The sequence below is a fragment of the Penicillium vulpinum genome, assembly GCF_028829585.1.
Source record: "Penicillium vulpinum strain IBT 29486 chromosome Unknown utg000003l_segment0_segment0, whole genome shotgun sequence".
NCBI classification, from domain to species: Eukaryota; Fungi; Ascomycota; class Eurotiomycetes; order Eurotiales; family Aspergillaceae; genus Penicillium; species Penicillium vulpinum.
In genome coordinates this window covers 1,909,931-1,926,969 of record NW_026643243.1, presented here as the reverse complement: position 1 = coordinate 1,926,969, position 17,039 = coordinate 1,909,931, and the positions used below count along the sequence as shown (strand labels likewise).

Here is a 17,039-nt window from a genome sequence, read left to right as displayed (position 1 = left end):
ACGTCATTACATCTCATGACCTGACGATTCTCTGAATTCAGAACACTTTTTTCCCTTGACGATTTTTTTGATTTAGTTGGTGGAAACATTGAAGTCTCAATCTATTTTTTCATCTTGGCATATTTACGTAGATTGCAAATACACTGTATAAATCAGTACATGTACTAGGAGTATTATATCAAATCCACATGCCCAATAAACAAGAAATCAGAAATGATCCTGCCGGTTCTAATAGGGATCTAAAAATCCGTGTTCTAATCCGATGGGAACCACGCATCGAAATATGAATTCAAACATCCAAACCAAGTATTGTAGTACAGAATTGCATGACGATCCAAACCAAGGAATCAGCAATGAGAAAAACATATGGCCAACCAACCGTATATGACATGAGACAGTATGCAAGAATATCATGACTCGAAGTCGACGAGCTTGCTGATCACCTCGCCATCACGGGCCGAGGAAGAACGACCACCCTTAGTAGAAGTTGCAGAGCTAGAGACCTTGCGAGGAGCGTGATTTGCATGATTTTTTCCGTCCAAGAGAGAACTTCTCTCTTCCCTCCCGCCACCAAGAACCTCAGCTCCTTCAAGAAGGTCACGGTCGGCGTCACGGACGACGCTACGGCGCTCTGTATCAGCGCCATATGCGCCAGCGCCCCAGCTGGGGGTACCACCAGGGATGGCAATGGCACTGCCCCCACGGCGGGGGTAGTCGTCTTCGTCTTCGTCGTCTTCTTCTTCCTCACGGCCGAGAGCATTGCGCTCGAGGTCGCGCTGCGCCTCGTCCATTCGCTTTTTGACTTCGGCTGCCATGCGGATTCCGTCTGAGACAATGTTGTCGAGGACGCCGCGTAGACCCTTGCCTGGGGGCACGATGCCTCCTGAGGCGCCGGCGACGGGCGCAGTTGAGCCAGCGCTGAGTGAGGAGGACCGGATACTGCCAAGGTTGGAGAATGTTGTGAGGTTGGACGACATAGAGGAAGATGCGGCCAAAGCGGCAGGGTGGGGGTGATCAGAGAGATGGAAGGATTGAGGGAAGTAGGATTCAAAGAACTGCTCTAAAAGTTCGTCGGCCAAGACAACCATTCGGAAAGTAGGGAGAGTGATATGCAGGGGGTTATTAGGGTCAAGAGCCTGGTTGGCAGACTCTGACGTTGAGCGGTTGTGATCGTAGCTGTCTGATTCGGCGGTGGGAGACTTGGCTGACTGGGGGGTTACGTCTGGTGCTGGAGAGTTGGTGGACTTGGCATCATCAACATCAATCAGATCTTCTTCGTCATCGTCGTCGCCAATAGCAAATGAGTCTAGCTTTTCAGTTGCCTCTGCCGTTACATCTTCCTGTGTTGTTTTTTGGTTCTCTGGGTGGCTGGGGTCGGCGTATTCGAAACAGCGACGGATGAATGCGCTGACGCTACCGAGGAATTTCTCGTCGGTATTGAGCGAGTTATCAGCATGATCACGGTCTGCCGAGTTCGGATGTTCCACGGATAGAGTGGCTGTGATTGTTCCCTCGAACCCACGCCGGGAGAGGAACAACAGCGCCTCGGAGATTTTGAGTATCCCCTCACGATCAACCTGGCCATTTCCACTGTCATCATACAGGTCAAAGAAATAGCTTATGTTATTCATGATGTCAGGGGACCCCTTCAGGCGGGCGAGACCATTCACCACATTTTGGAGATCTAGTCCCTCTTCAGGGTCTGTGGCCCACTTACGGTAGAGGCGCTGCATGAACTCATGGTCTGCTGGCTGCCTGCGATTCGCCCACGATACCGGTTTCCCTGATGAAGATCCTTTCCTCGATGGTCCAGGGGAGTCAGCAACCGCCCATTTGGATGTGGCGGCTAAGAACTCCCGGAAAGCATCATAATCCATATGTGTTGGGCTAGGTCCGAGACCAACTCGGCCAACTTGAGTGTCCGCAGGAGGAGCAAGCATGGAAAGGCGTGAAGATTTCTTCCTCTCCTGTCGCCTCGTCTCTTCCTCAATAACTCTCTGGTGCTGTTCCCACTGGTACAACGTTTCATAGAAGCGGTCGTAGATCGTTCCAAGATCGTCCACACTCAAGCGTTTGCTTTCGGGTCCAAGGTTGCGGATAGAAGTACGCTTTGCAAAAGTTTCGATGTTCTCTAGTACAGCACCCTTGTGCTTTTCGCGCGTCTCAGTGATCGTGCTGTGAGTGATGCCAGAAAACTCCTTGAAAGCAACCACCATTAATTCCTGGAATCTAGTAATGGCCCGCAGCTTGGGATTCTCTGATCTCGGGTGGGCAGATTCATCCAATCGTGAGAAATACGACTTCAAGACTGAGATAAAAGACCCATCATCTTGTGTCTCAAGAAGCTCCTCGCCGTTAACTCGGAGGATGGCAAGACCGACCTGGAAGAGAACCTTGGGCCCTTCTAAGAAAAACACGTCCAAGACACGGAAAGCAAAGACAAGTGGCATGGAGTTAATATAGAGGGAGAGAAACCATGGCAACGATACAACAGAAAGTTGTACATCTGACTTGGTGAGGTGATCCCAGAGAACTGGCATTGTTTTCTCAACTAGAGACTCGAACACCTTCTGATCGAGTAGTGTGCCGTACATTGTTGTTGAATAGTAACCGGGGAGGAGACGGCTACATAGCACAGAGAGAAGGAAAAAGGCCTGGGCCTCTGACATATATCTAGTCAAGTTAGCAGATACCCTTAATAAATTGAGATTCTGAACATACATCAGCAATGCGGCAACCACAATATTCATGGCTTGGCAATACCCAATCTCCGGGTCAATCCAGCTGTACGCGGTGAGAACTCGCCGCAAGCGTCCAATGCCTTCTTCGCTCTGGAATCCAGGATACTCTGGTAGACTGCGATTCAAATCTTTCTCGATCTCATCGATAGCAAGAGATTCTTGTCCCTCAAATTTGGCCAATGTTTGTTGATACTGCATCGGAGAATGAAGACGAAGGAATAGAGAGCCGGATGTAAGCTCCCATATTTCTCCGCGTAACCGATTAGGCAAACCAACTCTGATTAGCTTGTGGAAGGTTGGCTGGCGAACCAACGTGACATTGCGACCATTTTCTAGATGATATCAGTCAGATATCAGAATATACGATCACAAAAAAAGATACCTCTGAAATATTCGCCCCAAAGTCTCATCTTGCTGCGATCACGTAGCTTCCGTGCATCGCCAGGGTAACGGAAAATGAGACCCAGCCCCGCATCTGGGGGTTGACGGGTATCAGCCTCTTTCCCGTCTTGTCCTTTGGCTTTTGCACTCGAGAGTAAATATTCCGAATAACAATCTGAGACGACGGTCCGTAAGCTGTCAACCTCCTTCATTCCTTCCCGAAGGCCTTTTTTCAGCGTATCACAGAATCGCTCGCAGGCCTGTCTGCTACCGACAAGCTGCAATATAAGGCGTTGAGGGACGAAGTTGAGTTCTTGTTGCTTATAGAGCAGACCGTTCCACGTTGTGAGCGCCAGGGAGAAAACATGGCTGGCGCTATGAAGGCGTTCGACGCGTCGTATGCAAGATAGCGGGAGAATGAATCCATTGCCTGATGGCCCGGTGCCGTGTGTCTGGCCAGTCCAAGTGGTTGAGGCACTTGCTGTGGCAGAGGGAATGAAGCTCGTTGGCTGGGTTGAAAAGCAGATGAAACGTTCACTCAGATGTAGACGCCCGGCGTATGTGTTTCCCGGCCGGTCAACTCTGCGGGTACTATCTGCTTGATTTGCCGACGAATTTGGTAGTGGGAGAACGAGATCAGCGGTTATCTCTTGAAGCGGGTTCTGGGAATCAGGGAGGCGGAATTGTTGCCGGAACAGGGATGCCTTGGAGGGATTATGATCGGGCGAGGATAGGGCGGGGATGTTGAAATTTGCAGGGTCAATCAGGCTCTGGGCCTTCTGAACGAAGGATGACCACGGTATCATGTTGGAGAGGTGAATGTGGGAATTTGTGAGAATGTCTAAGCCGATAACCGATGATGTCCGGATCAAGCTACTGTTAGGAACTTCAGGCCGATCCGGGCTAGGAATAGGAAAAAAAAGCCCGTGCGTAGTTGAAAATGGAGCTTCAAGGTCATCGTACAAGCTAAATCATCCTTGGCCGAGGACTAGGCCTGCAGAACAAGAGGGTCAAGTCGGGTGTTGTTGTCATTGATAAGAGGGGACGTGATGATGCCGGCTTCACGTGACTGTCCTCAGCCTTATCCATAGCTTGGCGTCTGCACAGTTCATGCTTTTTCCCGCCTGTTTCCGCTATCAAGCTATAAGACCGACGAGGGAAGAAAATATATATATAAAGTTATCTAAAAAGGTGCCTAAGAGGAGTATAAGAAGACTACCAAGAAGACAACAACAACACAAGGCCAGACTTTTCTTGTATACGCGCATAGTCAAGTATGTAGTATTTACATTTGTCTGATATATAATGAGCGCTAAGATACGTCGCATGATCCATATGCTTTATTTTTAGGGTAGAATATCGGTAAATACAGTGGAATACAACCTTACACTACGAAGAAGAGCTAAGATCTAAAGATATTTCAATTTATGAGGCTTGATTGACATAGATATACACACTACACAAGAAACACTGCACAAGCCTCACAAAAAACAAAAAAACAGAGCAAAACCTAACAATGATAATAAAACAGGATTTTAGTAAAGGCTTGACATGAGAGTGAAATAACATATTGGAATGAAACATAATGTAGGTGGAACAAGAAGGTTTAGGAATAGAACAAGACATGAGCAAGACCAAGCCCAAGGCAATCATTGGCCATTGAAGATTGGCCGTAGGATAGCATAGTGACCGAGCGAACAAGCAGATAACATTGACCCAGCACTGTGCAGACTGTGGAGGTGGTGCTGGTCCTTAATCAGAAGCATTGACCGTGGAGAAAAGATAGCCTAGTTTGGCTAGTGGTGGTCGTATGTCAAAGGACAGTGAAAGTCTTTTTTTTATGTTCTTGTTGAGTGAAGCAAGCGCCATAGGGCTGGTTGCAATCATGTGGATTGGCTGTGGAAAAGAGGTGGAGAGCCCAGTGTGGTTAGTGATGGGCATGCCCTGCATGAAACGACAGCGGAACTTTGTTTTGTGGTTTCTTTGTGGTTATTTGTTCTTGTGTCTGTTGAGTATCCTGAGGCTTCAGAATTGCGTGCGTGGATTTGGCCGTGGATAAAGTGGAAAGTCCAGTGTAACTGGTTGTGGCCCTGGGGCAAACGACAGCGGAACCTTTCGTTTTACTTCGTTTTGGCTCCTGTCAATGGACCTTTTGGTTTGCTGGCCCATTGGCCTAGAAAATGAGTGGAAAGCCTCGCCTGGTTGGCAATGGCCGTTGATCAAGGATAGCGGAACTCTTTTTCTGTTCTCGCGCTTGGTTGGTCTTGCTTGTGGTTGGTCTTGCTTGTGGTTGGTCTTGCTTGTGGTTGGTCTTGCTTGTGGTTGGTCTTGCTTGTGGTTGGTCTTGTTTTCATCTTGTTCTCCCCCTAAAGTTCCTGTCTCGTTCCTTTCGGTGGTCTTTTAGTATCAGAGGGCCTGGGGTGTTCATAGGTATCAACTGTGGAGAACCCACTTCAGGTAATGACGGGTATAACATTTGTTTCTTTGTTTCTTCTTTTTTCCCTTTTTTTTTCTTTCTTGTCAAGCCACCAATGGTAGTAGCGATCTTTGTTGTTTCCCGGTGCATATTATCCAAGGGAAAGAAATTGAAAGGATGGCCTAGGCGGCTGGTGGTGGCCCTTGGTCGAAGGATGACTTCAAGGAGTGGATTTTGTATTTGTATTTGTATGTTTTGTATTTTTGCTGCGTGGAAAGCCCAGCCGAGAAACTCTCAAAATGTGAAACTGAGCACTGTTCGGACTGGCTGATAATGGCCGAACAAAAGACAGCAGGGTTTGGTTGGAAGACGAGATCAATATGTTTTCTCTTTTCTTTTTTTCTTTTTTTCTTCTTTTTTTCTTCTTTTTTAATTTTTCAGTTGTTTTTCATGTTTCGTTTCCATCTAGTTCTTATCAAGTGATCCTCGAGCCTGAGAAGGCTCAGTGTATTCGGGAAGAGCCTCCTCGGAGGAACGTGAAATAGTCATGAGACCCTGCTTTTCACAGGCCTCGCCGTCCTCCCAGGCAGCCTTGCGCTCCGCAGAAGGGGTTCCACGGTAGCGTTGCCAGAGGAAAACCACAGCCTGGCCGACCAACATGCCAATGGCACTAGCAGTCAATCCAGCCAGGACACCCAATACAGCTGGGACAACGATAAAGTGCACAATGCGAGAGAAAGTGCGGGCGAAGGCGCTGTGGTGTGGGTTGTGGTGGTGCGGACGAGCGGAGCCGTGGGCATGGGCATGGTGGCTACCGGGGCCGAACTTTTCACGTCCAGAGCCCTCTTTCCCGAAAGGAGGTGGGATAGGGAAAGGCATACCATCATGGCCCTCTTCGTGGGGACTAGGGTAGGCCATTGTCTCGCCCTGGGGTTTCTTGTGTTTGCCATGGCAGCTCTTGCGGCCGGCTTTGGCCATACCAATCACACGAGCCTTGGCGCCAGTCAAGAGGCCCCGAATGCGAGAAACGAGAAGCTCCTGTAGGCATTTGGCCTTGCCGTGGCACTCCTTCCATGACAAGCGGTCGGAGGCGGGGGTGGTGTTTTCGACTTCAGTACGAGCGATGAAGAGCTCGCCATTGGGATCCTGTATAACAGTGATCGCAACGGTATCGACAGGAACTGGGTGGCTCTCCAGGTCGAGAACAGTGAACCGAATATCCAGGAGTTCGTAGCCCGGCTCGTCAGATGGTGCGGCCATCGGCATGATTTCAAGGGCATAGCCAACAGGCATGGGGGTTGAGTCCTCTCCCTCTTCATCTTGTTGCACAGCAAGAATTGGGATAGGCGGGGCTGGTGGGAAGATTTGACGGCCGTTGGCCAGCAAGCGGTTGTCTTCGATCGAGAAATCCAGAGTCTAAGGGGGTGTGTTAGCTAGTTCGAATGAATAAACGGATTTTGTCATCATTACCAGAGATGATGGTTTGCCCTCAGTCCAGCTAACAACACCTTCGTCGTTGGTTTCACGGAAAGGACATTCGGAGCAGGGCAGATCAACAATTGCATGATGAACATCCTTCAAAAGCATGGGGTGGACATTCACAAATCCATCTTCAATCATATCGACTTTAGGTTCCATCTCGGGGACGACCAGCATGGCACTGGCGCTAAGAGCAGCAGCGCCACCCAGTAAGATGGAGCGCACAAACATGGTGATGGAAGGATATGAAGCGCGATGCAAAATGTAGATCAGATGCAAGTGCCTCTCTTCTTACACTCGAGGAGAGGAGTAGACTCAATAACGATGTGGTGAACAATATGTCGAGGGGGTATGGTATGGAGGTACAAAGTGATCTTCTTTCAGCGGGAAGTGGAGTGGGTGACGCCAGCGCCTGCGTGGCTCGTGCTGTCATTGGTGGATGGGGGACAGTCAGCCTGCTGACTGTGCAGTCGGCATCTCCCGGTCCCGGGCTTGGAAAATCGTGTTCGTATTTGTAGGATCCATGAAAGACCCATCAGGGCTCTGAACACATGCTGTGGTGTATCACTGCCATGAGATTTTGTAAGAATAAAAATGGCAAGGACTCCAATCCCATGCTTGTTGGGTAGGCGTTCAAAATCACGCCGATGTCCGCATACCGCAGTATACAGCTCCGTATATCGCTTCCAACTGCTAGGAGTTGGCATGATGTCTCCTGAGGACTTGGGACAATACATGGTACTGCGGTATACGCTTCGAGGTGGGGAATGAAAATTTTGATTCTAGCGTGGAATTTTGCTGAGCGCGAAATGCGAGCCTGGTGCGTGTAGGGAGCGCCAATTTATTTGTGTTTGTGCCACACCGAGCCGTATAGAAAGTACTGCAAGGTTTTTCAGCTTCTGGGAGAGCAAATGATGTTCCCACAACACGGGAGCTGGCTGTTGCAGCCGAAATTGCCATGTTCAACAGGCTAACTAGGCAGATGCCGTGGTTTGTGCCATGCTGCCAGCTCCTGGGAGATCAAATGATGATAATGGTCCCCGCTCCCACGAGCTGGCGCGTTGTTGCAAGGTGCCATGGTCAGCTTGCCGAACACGCAGATAGCCTACAAAAGATGCCATGCTGCGAGCCCCTGGGAGATCATATAATGTTCCCCGCTCCCAAGGGCTGGCAGATATTGGTGTATTGGCATGTTCAGCAGGCCGACCAGGCAGGTGGCGTGCTTTTTGCCAAGTTGTCAGCTCCTGGGAGATCAAATAATGATAATGGTCCCCCGCTTCCAGGAGCTGGCTCTCATTGCGAGTTGGCATTGTCAGCCTGCTGAACACGCAGATGGCATCTTTTGCGCCATGCTGCCAGCCCTTCGGAGATCATTGAATGTTCCTCGCTCCGAAGGGCTGGCTGTGTGGGTGAATGGGCGTGTTCAGCAGGCTGACCAGACAGGTGGAGTTGTCTGTGCCATACATCCAGCTCCTGGGAGATCATTAAATGGCAATGGTCCCCCACTCCCAGGAGCTGGCATATTGTTGCAAGGTGGTATAGCCGGCCTGCCGAACACGCAGATGGCAGACAAAAGATGCCATGGTGCCAGCCCCTGGGAGATCATGTAACGTTCCCCGCTCCCAAGGGCTGGCATGTTCTTTCGAGGCGTGTTCGGCAGGCTGACCATGCTGCCAGCTCCTGGGAGATCATTGAATGGCAATGGTCCCCCACTCCCAGGAGCTGGCGTGTTGTTGTATAGTGGCACGGCCAGCCTGCCGAGCGCGTAGATGGTTGCCAGCCCCTGGAAGACCAGAGAAAGGTCGTATCTCCCAGGGGCTGGCTTATGGTTCCCGAGGCGTGCTCAGCAGGCTGACCACACAGCCAGCTCCCGGGAGATCATCAAGAATAATGGTCCCCCGCTCCCAGGAGCTGGCGTGTTGTGGTAAGGTGGCATAGCCAGCCTGCCGAGAATGCCTCGGGAACAACAGCTACCACCTGGGAGATGGAACCTTTGTATCATCTCCTAGGTGGTGGTAACGAGGCACAGAGGTTGTCACTTGCATGTTCGGCGCGCTGACCATACCACCTTGCAACAACGCACCAGCACCTGGGAGCGGGGGACCATTATTGATCTCCCAGGAGCTAGCTGTTGCCGAAGATAGCACGATCAGCGTGCCAAACACGCAAGTGAGAAACTCTGCGCCTCGTTACCAGCACCTAGAAGATGATACAATGTTCTCATCTCCCAGGGGGGCTGTCATTTTTGGAGCGAGTTCAGCAGGCCGACCATGCAGATGGCGTTGTTTGTGCCCATTTGCCAGCTCCTGGGAGATCATGTAATGCTCTCTGCTCCCAGGAGCTGGCTGTTGCTGAAGGTGGCATGGTCGGCCTGCTGAACACGCAGGTGGTTGCCAGCCCCTGGGAGATGATATAATCTTCCCATCTCCCAGGGGCTGGCTGTTCTTCCTGCGGCGCGTTCAGCGGGCTGACCATGCAGATGGTATTTTGTACCATCTTGCCAGCTCCTGGGAGGTCATATGATGCTCTCCACTCCCAGGAGCTGGCGTGTTGCCACAAAGAGGCATGGTCAGCCCGCCGAACACGCCGGAAATTCTTCTTATGTGCGGGCCGGAGGCCCCAATCGCACATCTCCTACCCAGTTTCCTGGTGTAGGCAAGAAGTATATACCCCAGTATAATATATATACTCTAGGGTAATCTGACATGTTCGGACATGATATCCGAACAGTACTCAAACAAGATGTCTTTCCGACAAAAATCATACACCACCCCGAAGGGTGGGCGAACAAGAAAATCGAACACAACTCAGAACAGGTACCCTGACGAGCTGCCATGGGCGTCGACAGAAACAATGGGTTCTTGTTTCAGTGTCTTCGGTAACAGACACTTGTCGCTGAACTGTGCAGATGAAGCGGCAGTCATCGGACTTGCCAGCTTGCTGCATTGTCGTTGTTGCGATCATAAGAGGTGGCCCATTCGTCCCTCCCCTTAGTCGCCGTCCGGTGCAGGTGAAGCGGCAATCATAGGACTTGCCAGCTTGCTGCGTTGTCGTTGTTGCAGACTCAAGAGGTGGCCCATTCGTCCCTCCCCTTGATGGGGTGCGCAACGTACCACTTGCAGTTAACCGAACAATGTTCGATCTCCTGCAAAACAACGGAGGAAGACATAGATAATCCGCTCCAAGAATGGAACATCATATCCGTGCTCCCAGCGCAGTTCCTCCAGGAACTGTTCGGGACCCTCCAAGGCGTAAACGAGGTGTCCAAGGTGATCTGCCCACAGTGGGAACGACAGCAGAATCACCATCACCATGACGAATACGCCAAAGGAGAGCCAACGAGTTCCTGTCCACAACCCCCTCAGCACAGCCGATCCCTCCTGCATCTCTGACTCGTCAGACGCAGTGACGGCGGGTGGGTCGGAAGGCCAAGCTCCTGGCATTTGAAGACCAGAAGTCGCTGCCTCTTCTCCGCCCATTTCCTCCCGCTGTTCTCCTGCAGACTGTTGAGCGCTGCAAGTCAGGTTTTCGGCGTCCTCGACCCTCTTGGCGCCTTTCGAAACCCCCGCACGGGAATCTGTCCCTGTTGCAACAGCATTCTTGACCGAAGCGTCTTCGGGACTGGCCACCAGGGAAGAGGTGGAGATATCGCGAGGGGTTGCTGTGACCTGCAACCCCTCAGAAGAAGACATGATGGTAGGACGAGCTTGAGTCCTTGTCGCGCGTCTCGCAAGCAACACGTCGAGGTGCGAACGAGTACCAGTCCGCAGGCTCGGAACAACAAGCTCATCCTCGGGCTGCCAAGTCAGATCTGAATCATTCCGAGTCGGCTTAGTAACAGCAGGCACACTCGGAATTTTCTCAGCTGACGATGGCTTAGTCTGGGCTGACTTGGTTGGGGCTGGCTCACTAGGAGCAGGCACACCCACAACCTCATCAGATGTGATGGACACAGGAGGCTCAGGCACACTGGACTCGGGCACAGTGGACTCCAAGGCAGTTTGAGTCGGCTGGGGAACAGCTGGCTCACTCGTCACTGCCTCAGGGCACACCTGCACGGTCTCGACAGTCTCAATTTCCTCCGAAGCAGCTTGAGTCGGCTGAGAAACAGCGGGCTCACTCAAAGCTGCATCGACAGGACCCTGCTTGGTGGCCTCCAGGACAACTTGAGTCGGCTGGGGAACAGCTGGCGCACTCATAGTTGCCTCGGTGGGCACCTGCTCGGTCGAGACAGTCTCAGTGTACTCCAAAACAGCCCGAGTCGGCTGAGAAACAGCTGGCTCACTCAAGGCTGCCTGGATGGGTGCCTCCTCTATCAAAGCAGACTCAGTGTACTCCTGGTTAGTCAGAGTTGGCTGAGAAACAGCTGGCTCACTCGTGACTAGCTGGGTGGACACCTCCTCTGTCGAAACATGCACAGATTGAGCTGGCTGCGAAACAGCTGGCACACTCACTGCTGGCACTTTCGGGGCTGTGTTCATCACATATGCCTCACACTGTGAAAGTAAAAGAGACCCGTTGGCTTTGACCTTTTCTCTTGTGATCCGCTTCTTGCGGCTTGGTCCTTCGTCCTCGCTGAACCCGACGGCGCGAGATATTCGCTTCCGCCCGGCGAGCTTGACGATCTTTCTCAATCTCCGGGGCACATAGCGCCGACGGCTTCCGACGAGACGATCCGCCCGTTTGAATATGAAGTCGTGTCGGCGTTTCATAGTCGGGTTTGTAACAGCAATTTCCAGGCCCTCCACAATGTTGCGAGCCAGCCGGCGCGGGGGAAAATTGCACGTGGTTGGGGTAATCGGGCCAATCGTTAAATCAAATCCCTGACCGCTATATACCAACATATCATGATTCGAAAAGGGGATTGGTGCAAAGGATGGGGCCTGAACGGTGGATGCTTGGCTTCCTGGAACAGCCGAGGCATGATTTTGGACGACGGATGGGACGTTGGCATTTGATGGGACGTTGGTATTTGATGCCTGACTTCCGGCATTTGTGTCAAACTCCCATTCCATATAGCCGTCAAATGCCTCAGCCTCAGCCTCAGCCTCACCGTTCAGCTGTGCGAGTTCACAGTCGAAAATATAGTCATTTAGTTCCATCATGTCATTGGTCTCCACGTGCTGGGGAGCGATGGAAAAAGTGGTAGATGGTGCTTCTTGCACCACGGTTTGTTGCGCTACAACAGGGGCGGCAAGTTCGTGCCCCGGGTCCTCGGTGAGTTCCATGGGGGACCCGGCCCGTGATGATCTGCAGCTCCCGCTCGATGTCGAGGGGTCGCTGGGATCAGCATAGACCGGTCCAGGGTCACGTTCTTTGCCCTTGCTGGTCGAACTTGGGAACCATACATGCCCCTGGGAGCCTGGTTCCTGGCGTCCCAGGACATGCTGGAGTGCAATAATCACAGGGTTGGTCTGAGACTCAGCAATCGGTGCACTGCGAGTCTGGACCTGGCTGGCCCTTGTGTTTTCCATGGCCGAGGCATGCATGGTTCCCAAAGTCTTTAGGAGGCCTTTCAGTCGAACCTCCGCACCTGCAAGGCGTTCTTGCCTGCGCACGTTGTATTCAGTTGCGGTCACAATCTGCCGCAGTTCTTGTAGGTCTTCCCTATCTTTTGATAGGTTTTTGCTGTAAGTTTCCAAGGACAGTTTCCTGTCCTTCACCAGGTCTTCCTCTTCAGACGCTTGGTTCAACCGATCTTCAAGGACCCCAAGTTGGGCATCAATGTCCCGAGATCGATTGCCATTGGACTGTTGGATCATAGCATCCATCTGATGCTGGTCGAGGAACCTGGTGGTGCTCCGCTGAGTTGCCATTTGAGCTTTGAGAGCTGACGCCTGGGACCTGGCGTCATTGAGCTCGCTCTCCTGGCGATGAATGATCTGCTCAGCTTCTGCAAGTCTCTCACTTAGCGTGTTGAATTGCTGCTGTGAGGGACTGGGTCGGAAAGTCGTCTGTCCGAGGTGGGAAAGGGCTGTGTCGGGGCCCACCAGGGGGGTGATCCTGTGCGGAGGGCCCTGGTTGATATGAGAAGAGGAGGAAGAAGAAGACGGGAAGGAGGAAGAAGAAGAAGAAGAAGAAGTGGCATGGGGAGAAGGGCCAGGCACCATCTGGAACCCAACAGGTCCATTGCGGTGCGGACCGCTTCGAGGGACAGCGGGGGTGGGGGCACCCGTCATCTGGAACCCGATGACGCCGTTACGGCGGGCCGCTCCCGGTTGATTTGCCATTTCTTGGAAACTTCGAACACTTCAAAAAACAAACTTATGAACTTTGAAATACGTTGAGAGATAATTCTCAAACACACAAATCAGCTTCTTTGGATGCAATCAGAAAGCAGAAAAGCAGAAAAGCAAAGAGAGCAATTATGAGGAAGAAAGAGAGGAGAGGAAAAGAAAAAGGGAAGAGAAGATGGGGGGGAAGGGTAGAATTTATAGTCCTCGACAAACGAAGTGATGGTGAGGCTCTGGTGCCTGATTGGTCAATGGCCTTGCTCAATGACTTGGTCTCACCCCCTTCGACCAATCAACGGGCTCCTCCATTGTTTATTGGTGACAAGATCTTTATTCAACAATGGCCATTGTGAGATATTCAATAAAGAGAACAATGGGGTGTCTCCTTGGTGCCTTGAATGCTCTTTTTCTAGAATTATAAAGTCCCTTTTAACAATACACTATACAATAAACTTCTCAATCTATGTGTATTCATCTGTACGTTGCGTAGAATCAGGTTCGCCTAGATAGCAGCCATGAGTGCTCGGTGGGTAGACTTCAATCCTGAGATCTGCGCCATGTCGTTGCGGTTGAATGTGCGGCTTACCGAAGGCCAGTGCACTCGGCTTGCCGAACATTATTCTTCCAATGTTGAATGAAAGTCTTGGCGATTCCGTAGTACTATGTAGATCTACTCTAGCCTACAATACAAGCAGGCGAGTGTGCTTGTCACCAGGGCTCTTGGTCGAACGATCGGTCCTGTCCCTGGGTTTCTACCATCTGGGGTGACGACTCAGTGGCAATGGCCGACTTGCACTCTTTGGTGGTTTTGTACTGCTCTAGGACATAGTATATTGAGTTCCAACCTTTTCTACACTGGTAGTGATTGCTGACACAAAGATTATGTTCTCCAGAGTCGCTCGTGAGGGTGGATGATGCTTCGGTCACACCTGACAAGGACCCCGAGCGAACAAGGGCACGGTACGGCCCGGGCCCGTGACAAGCAACCTTGGAAGCAAAGCTCATCCAGCAGCTAATCAGCAAGCCGTGGGCGATGTTTTACATACATTGCATCAATGGAGATACGCAATTATGAGACTCAGACCCAGTCTACATCATCAACAATCGCACAATGGCCTTGACATCGGAGTTTGGGGGACGAGCTTCATGAAGAAAAGCGAGGCAAGATCGAGCTTGAACCAAGGTAATGACCCTTGCTACTATTCCCAGAGGTTTCCAGAATCAGTCAATACCGGCTAAGCAGGCTCTCAGTCGTGAGGTAGGACATTCAAAATCATACCCATCGACCATGCAGAGAAAGTCGAAACACTACACTTGGTGGATTACTGCGGTCCTGGTCTGCATACCCTTCAGATTACAAGAGATGGCTACTGTCCAAAGGAGGCTGACATGTTGTTTGCTATAGGTTCTTGATCGAAACGTCGAAGATGTCTCAAACCACCCCCAGCTTCTTACCACAAATATTCAACAAGTTGTCTCATCTTCCTGGGAACATCGTTCAATCCGAAAATTACCCCCAATCGTTCCACAATCTAGAAACCAATATCCTTTGGTAGAGAGTGATCCAGAAGTGACACAGACAAGGAGCATCTAGGAGCTTCAGCGGTTTCTACAAAGGACGAGTGGCATTTGCCATGATGTGAAGAAGAAGCAGGAGACTGATCTCAACCAGCAAATCTCGTTGCCAAACTTGCACAGGGTCTATATCTATGGCCTGGGGCCTACCCAAAAAAGATGACCGTGTCTCATTGATAAAGATATGGGCCACAAAGAAGCGGATCGAGAAAAATCCAATGTTGGCCGTCTCATATGCGGGGAGTTTTGTCCTGTATCCAAGTCTCACTGGATCTCCAAGGATGACTTCTTCAATTATGTACTTAATACACGAAGTATACTTCTCCTACTAGTGACTGATACATGGCGAGGCAAGTAATAGGTAATGATAGATGAGACGGAGTGCGAACTAGATGCGACAACATGGCCATCTCAGTACCTTTTGTCGAGACAATCTATCAAAATTAACATTTCCTAGATGCAAGTAGACAGTATGGCAATCAACGTCGTCAAATATCTACCAATCAAATAACCAAGAGGAGCTTCACATAAAAAACATTAACGAACCCATGCAACTGAGCTCAGTACATCTGGTGTCTCCGCAAGTCATTGGCCCTTTAAAATGACTTTGCTACACACTATTATCGCTGATAACCGAGTTGGGAACATTCCAAGTGTCGCAAAATGGGCACATAGCATTTTGTTCATGTGATGACGGCAACTTGTGTCGACTTACGAAGGCGACAGTGGCAGAAATAACATAAAAGAAGATACTCTCTATCAACAAGGTCAAGTGTAGTTATGTATAGTAGAATTTATATACAGTGGTCCGAAATCACCTGATGCATTATCGATGTCTTGTACATTATTCGACCTGCTCAAAGCTTAGACTTCTTGCCAGTCACGTTGGGTACAGCATCGCCTGAAAGCAAGAATTCCGGGTAAGACAGTGCCCCGCCGGAAGCGCCGCCTGATGACATGCGCCAGTTTGCACCATCGACTGTTTATTTGTCAGTATGGAACTTCCATCGTCATTTTTTTGGTTATCTAACAACTCACCAACAAGCGTTTGACCAGTGACATAGCTGCCAGTGTCTGAGAAGAGATACACGGTGGCATCGGCGACATCGCGGACATGGCCAAACCGACCAAGCGGCTCAGCCTTGGTGTAGGCCTCCAGGGTATCTGATGGGAGCAGACGATCCAAGCCCTGATGAAAGGTAAGTTAATCAATTTTGACCTAGGAATAGCACCATTGAGACTTCTACTAACCTCAGTCTGTGCGATAGGTCCCGGTGCAATGATGTTGGAAGTCATCCCGCGAGGACCATACTCGATCGCGACACTGTGCGACAAAGCATCGATACCGGCTTTGGCAACGGATACATGAGTCTGGAAGGGTATACCGCGGTAGTGGATGGTGGCACTGACGAAGATGATTCTTCCACCGGTTCCAATTGGTAATGGTTGAACTAAAGGGTTGTCAGTTCCAATGATAGACAGGATGTCAGATTCGCCGAATGGTGCACCCACGAGTCTTTGAGTCCATTCTGTGCTTGCTTGCTGACTCTCTCAGATACGGAAGAGTTGCCTTGAGGGTATTATACGAGCCCAAGACGTCAATATCCATGACAGACTTGAACGCATTGACCGAGAGTTGCTCGATCGAGGCCAGGAAGTTACCCGCCGCGCCGGCACTGTCCAATACCATCAGTACGAGAATCAAGCACCGGGGTCAAGTTAATATATTGACATACATGACGAAATCAATCCCACCAAGCTCCTTGACACAGCGCTCAACTGCTTGTTGCAAATTCTCGAATTTGCGCACGTCCACAGAACCAATTCCGATCACCTTTGCGCCGGGTCGGGCTGTAGCGATGTCATTGGCGACGCGCTCGGTCTTCTCTACATTGCGGCCGACAATGCAGGCGTTGACACCGAGGTGTACCAAGGCGCGGACCTGGGCACTGCAGATGCTGCCGGCACCACCTGTACAGAAGACTACTTTGTTTGCTGGGTTAAGGGGTTAGTGCATGCAATGACAATGGACTTGAAGAGAGCTCACTAAAGATGCCATCCTTCCAGGAATCACTCAAATATTCTGACTTGGGCAGCGGCATTCTGATTATTATGTCTCTAGAACCTTGAAATGCTTTAAAGAATGCGGGGGAGTTGGGGAATGTTCAGGAGGTAAGCTTGTGTTTAATAATACCTACCGTTTTCCCCACATGG

The 17,039-nt window shown here is 50.7% G+C and overlaps 6 protein-coding genes across 6 annotated transcripts; all 6 read right to left on the bottom strand.

Annotated features, from left to right (window-relative positions):
* Positions 1–410: 410 nt before the first annotated feature.
* Positions 411–3,928, bottom strand: N7479_005831 (GTPase-activating protein; the record flags this gene model as incomplete). Its single annotated transcript, XM_057253527.1, has 3 exons — positions 411–2,673; positions 2,722–3,073; positions 3,124–3,928. The coding sequence occupies 3 exons, from the start codon at positions 3,926–3,928 to the stop codon at positions 411–413; spliced, it is 3,420 nt and encodes a 1,139-aa protein (XP_057107389.1).
* Positions 3,929–6,003: 2,075 nt separating this feature from the next.
* Positions 6,004–7,248, bottom strand: N7479_005830 (uncharacterized protein; the record flags this gene model as incomplete). Its single annotated transcript, XM_057253526.1, has 2 exons — positions 6,004–6,954; positions 7,009–7,248. The coding sequence occupies 2 exons, from the start codon at positions 7,246–7,248 to the stop codon at positions 6,004–6,006; spliced, it is 1,191 nt and encodes a 396-aa protein (XP_057107388.1).
* A 743-nt stretch (positions 7,249–7,991) lies between these two features.
* N7479_005829 (uncharacterized protein) lies at positions 7,992–8,327 on the bottom strand (the record flags this gene model as incomplete). Its single annotated transcript, XM_057253525.1, has 1 exon — positions 7,992–8,327. One exon carries the CDS (start codon positions 8,325–8,327, stop codon positions 7,992–7,994), a length of 336 nt encoding a protein of 111 aa, XP_057107387.1.
* Positions 8,328–9,273: 946 nt separating this feature from the next.
* On the bottom strand, positions 9,274–9,963 carry N7479_005828 (uncharacterized protein; the record flags this gene model as incomplete). Its single annotated transcript, XM_057253524.1, has 2 exons — positions 9,274–9,651; positions 9,838–9,963. 2 exons carry the CDS (start codon positions 9,961–9,963, stop codon positions 9,274–9,276), a joined length of 504 nt encoding a protein of 167 aa, XP_057107386.1.
* A 176-nt stretch (positions 9,964–10,139) lies between these two features.
* On the bottom strand, positions 10,140–13,247 carry N7479_005827 (uncharacterized protein; the record flags this gene model as incomplete). The annotated part of the gene is made up of 1 exon (XM_057253523.1): positions 10,140–13,247. The coding sequence occupies one exon, from the start codon at positions 13,245–13,247 to the stop codon at positions 10,140–10,142; it is 3,108 nt and encodes a 1,035-aa protein (XP_057107385.1).
* A 2,435-nt stretch (positions 13,248–15,682) lies between these two features.
* N7479_005826 (SDR family oxidoreductase) lies at positions 15,683–16,927 on the bottom strand (the record flags this gene model as incomplete). The annotated part of the gene is made up of 6 exons (XM_057253522.1): positions 15,683–15,804; positions 15,864–16,014; positions 16,077–16,276; positions 16,338–16,501; positions 16,562–16,820; positions 16,873–16,927. 6 exons carry the CDS (start codon positions 16,925–16,927, stop codon positions 15,683–15,685), a joined length of 951 nt encoding a protein of 316 aa, XP_057107384.1.
* Positions 16,928–17,039: the final 112 nt, after the last annotated feature.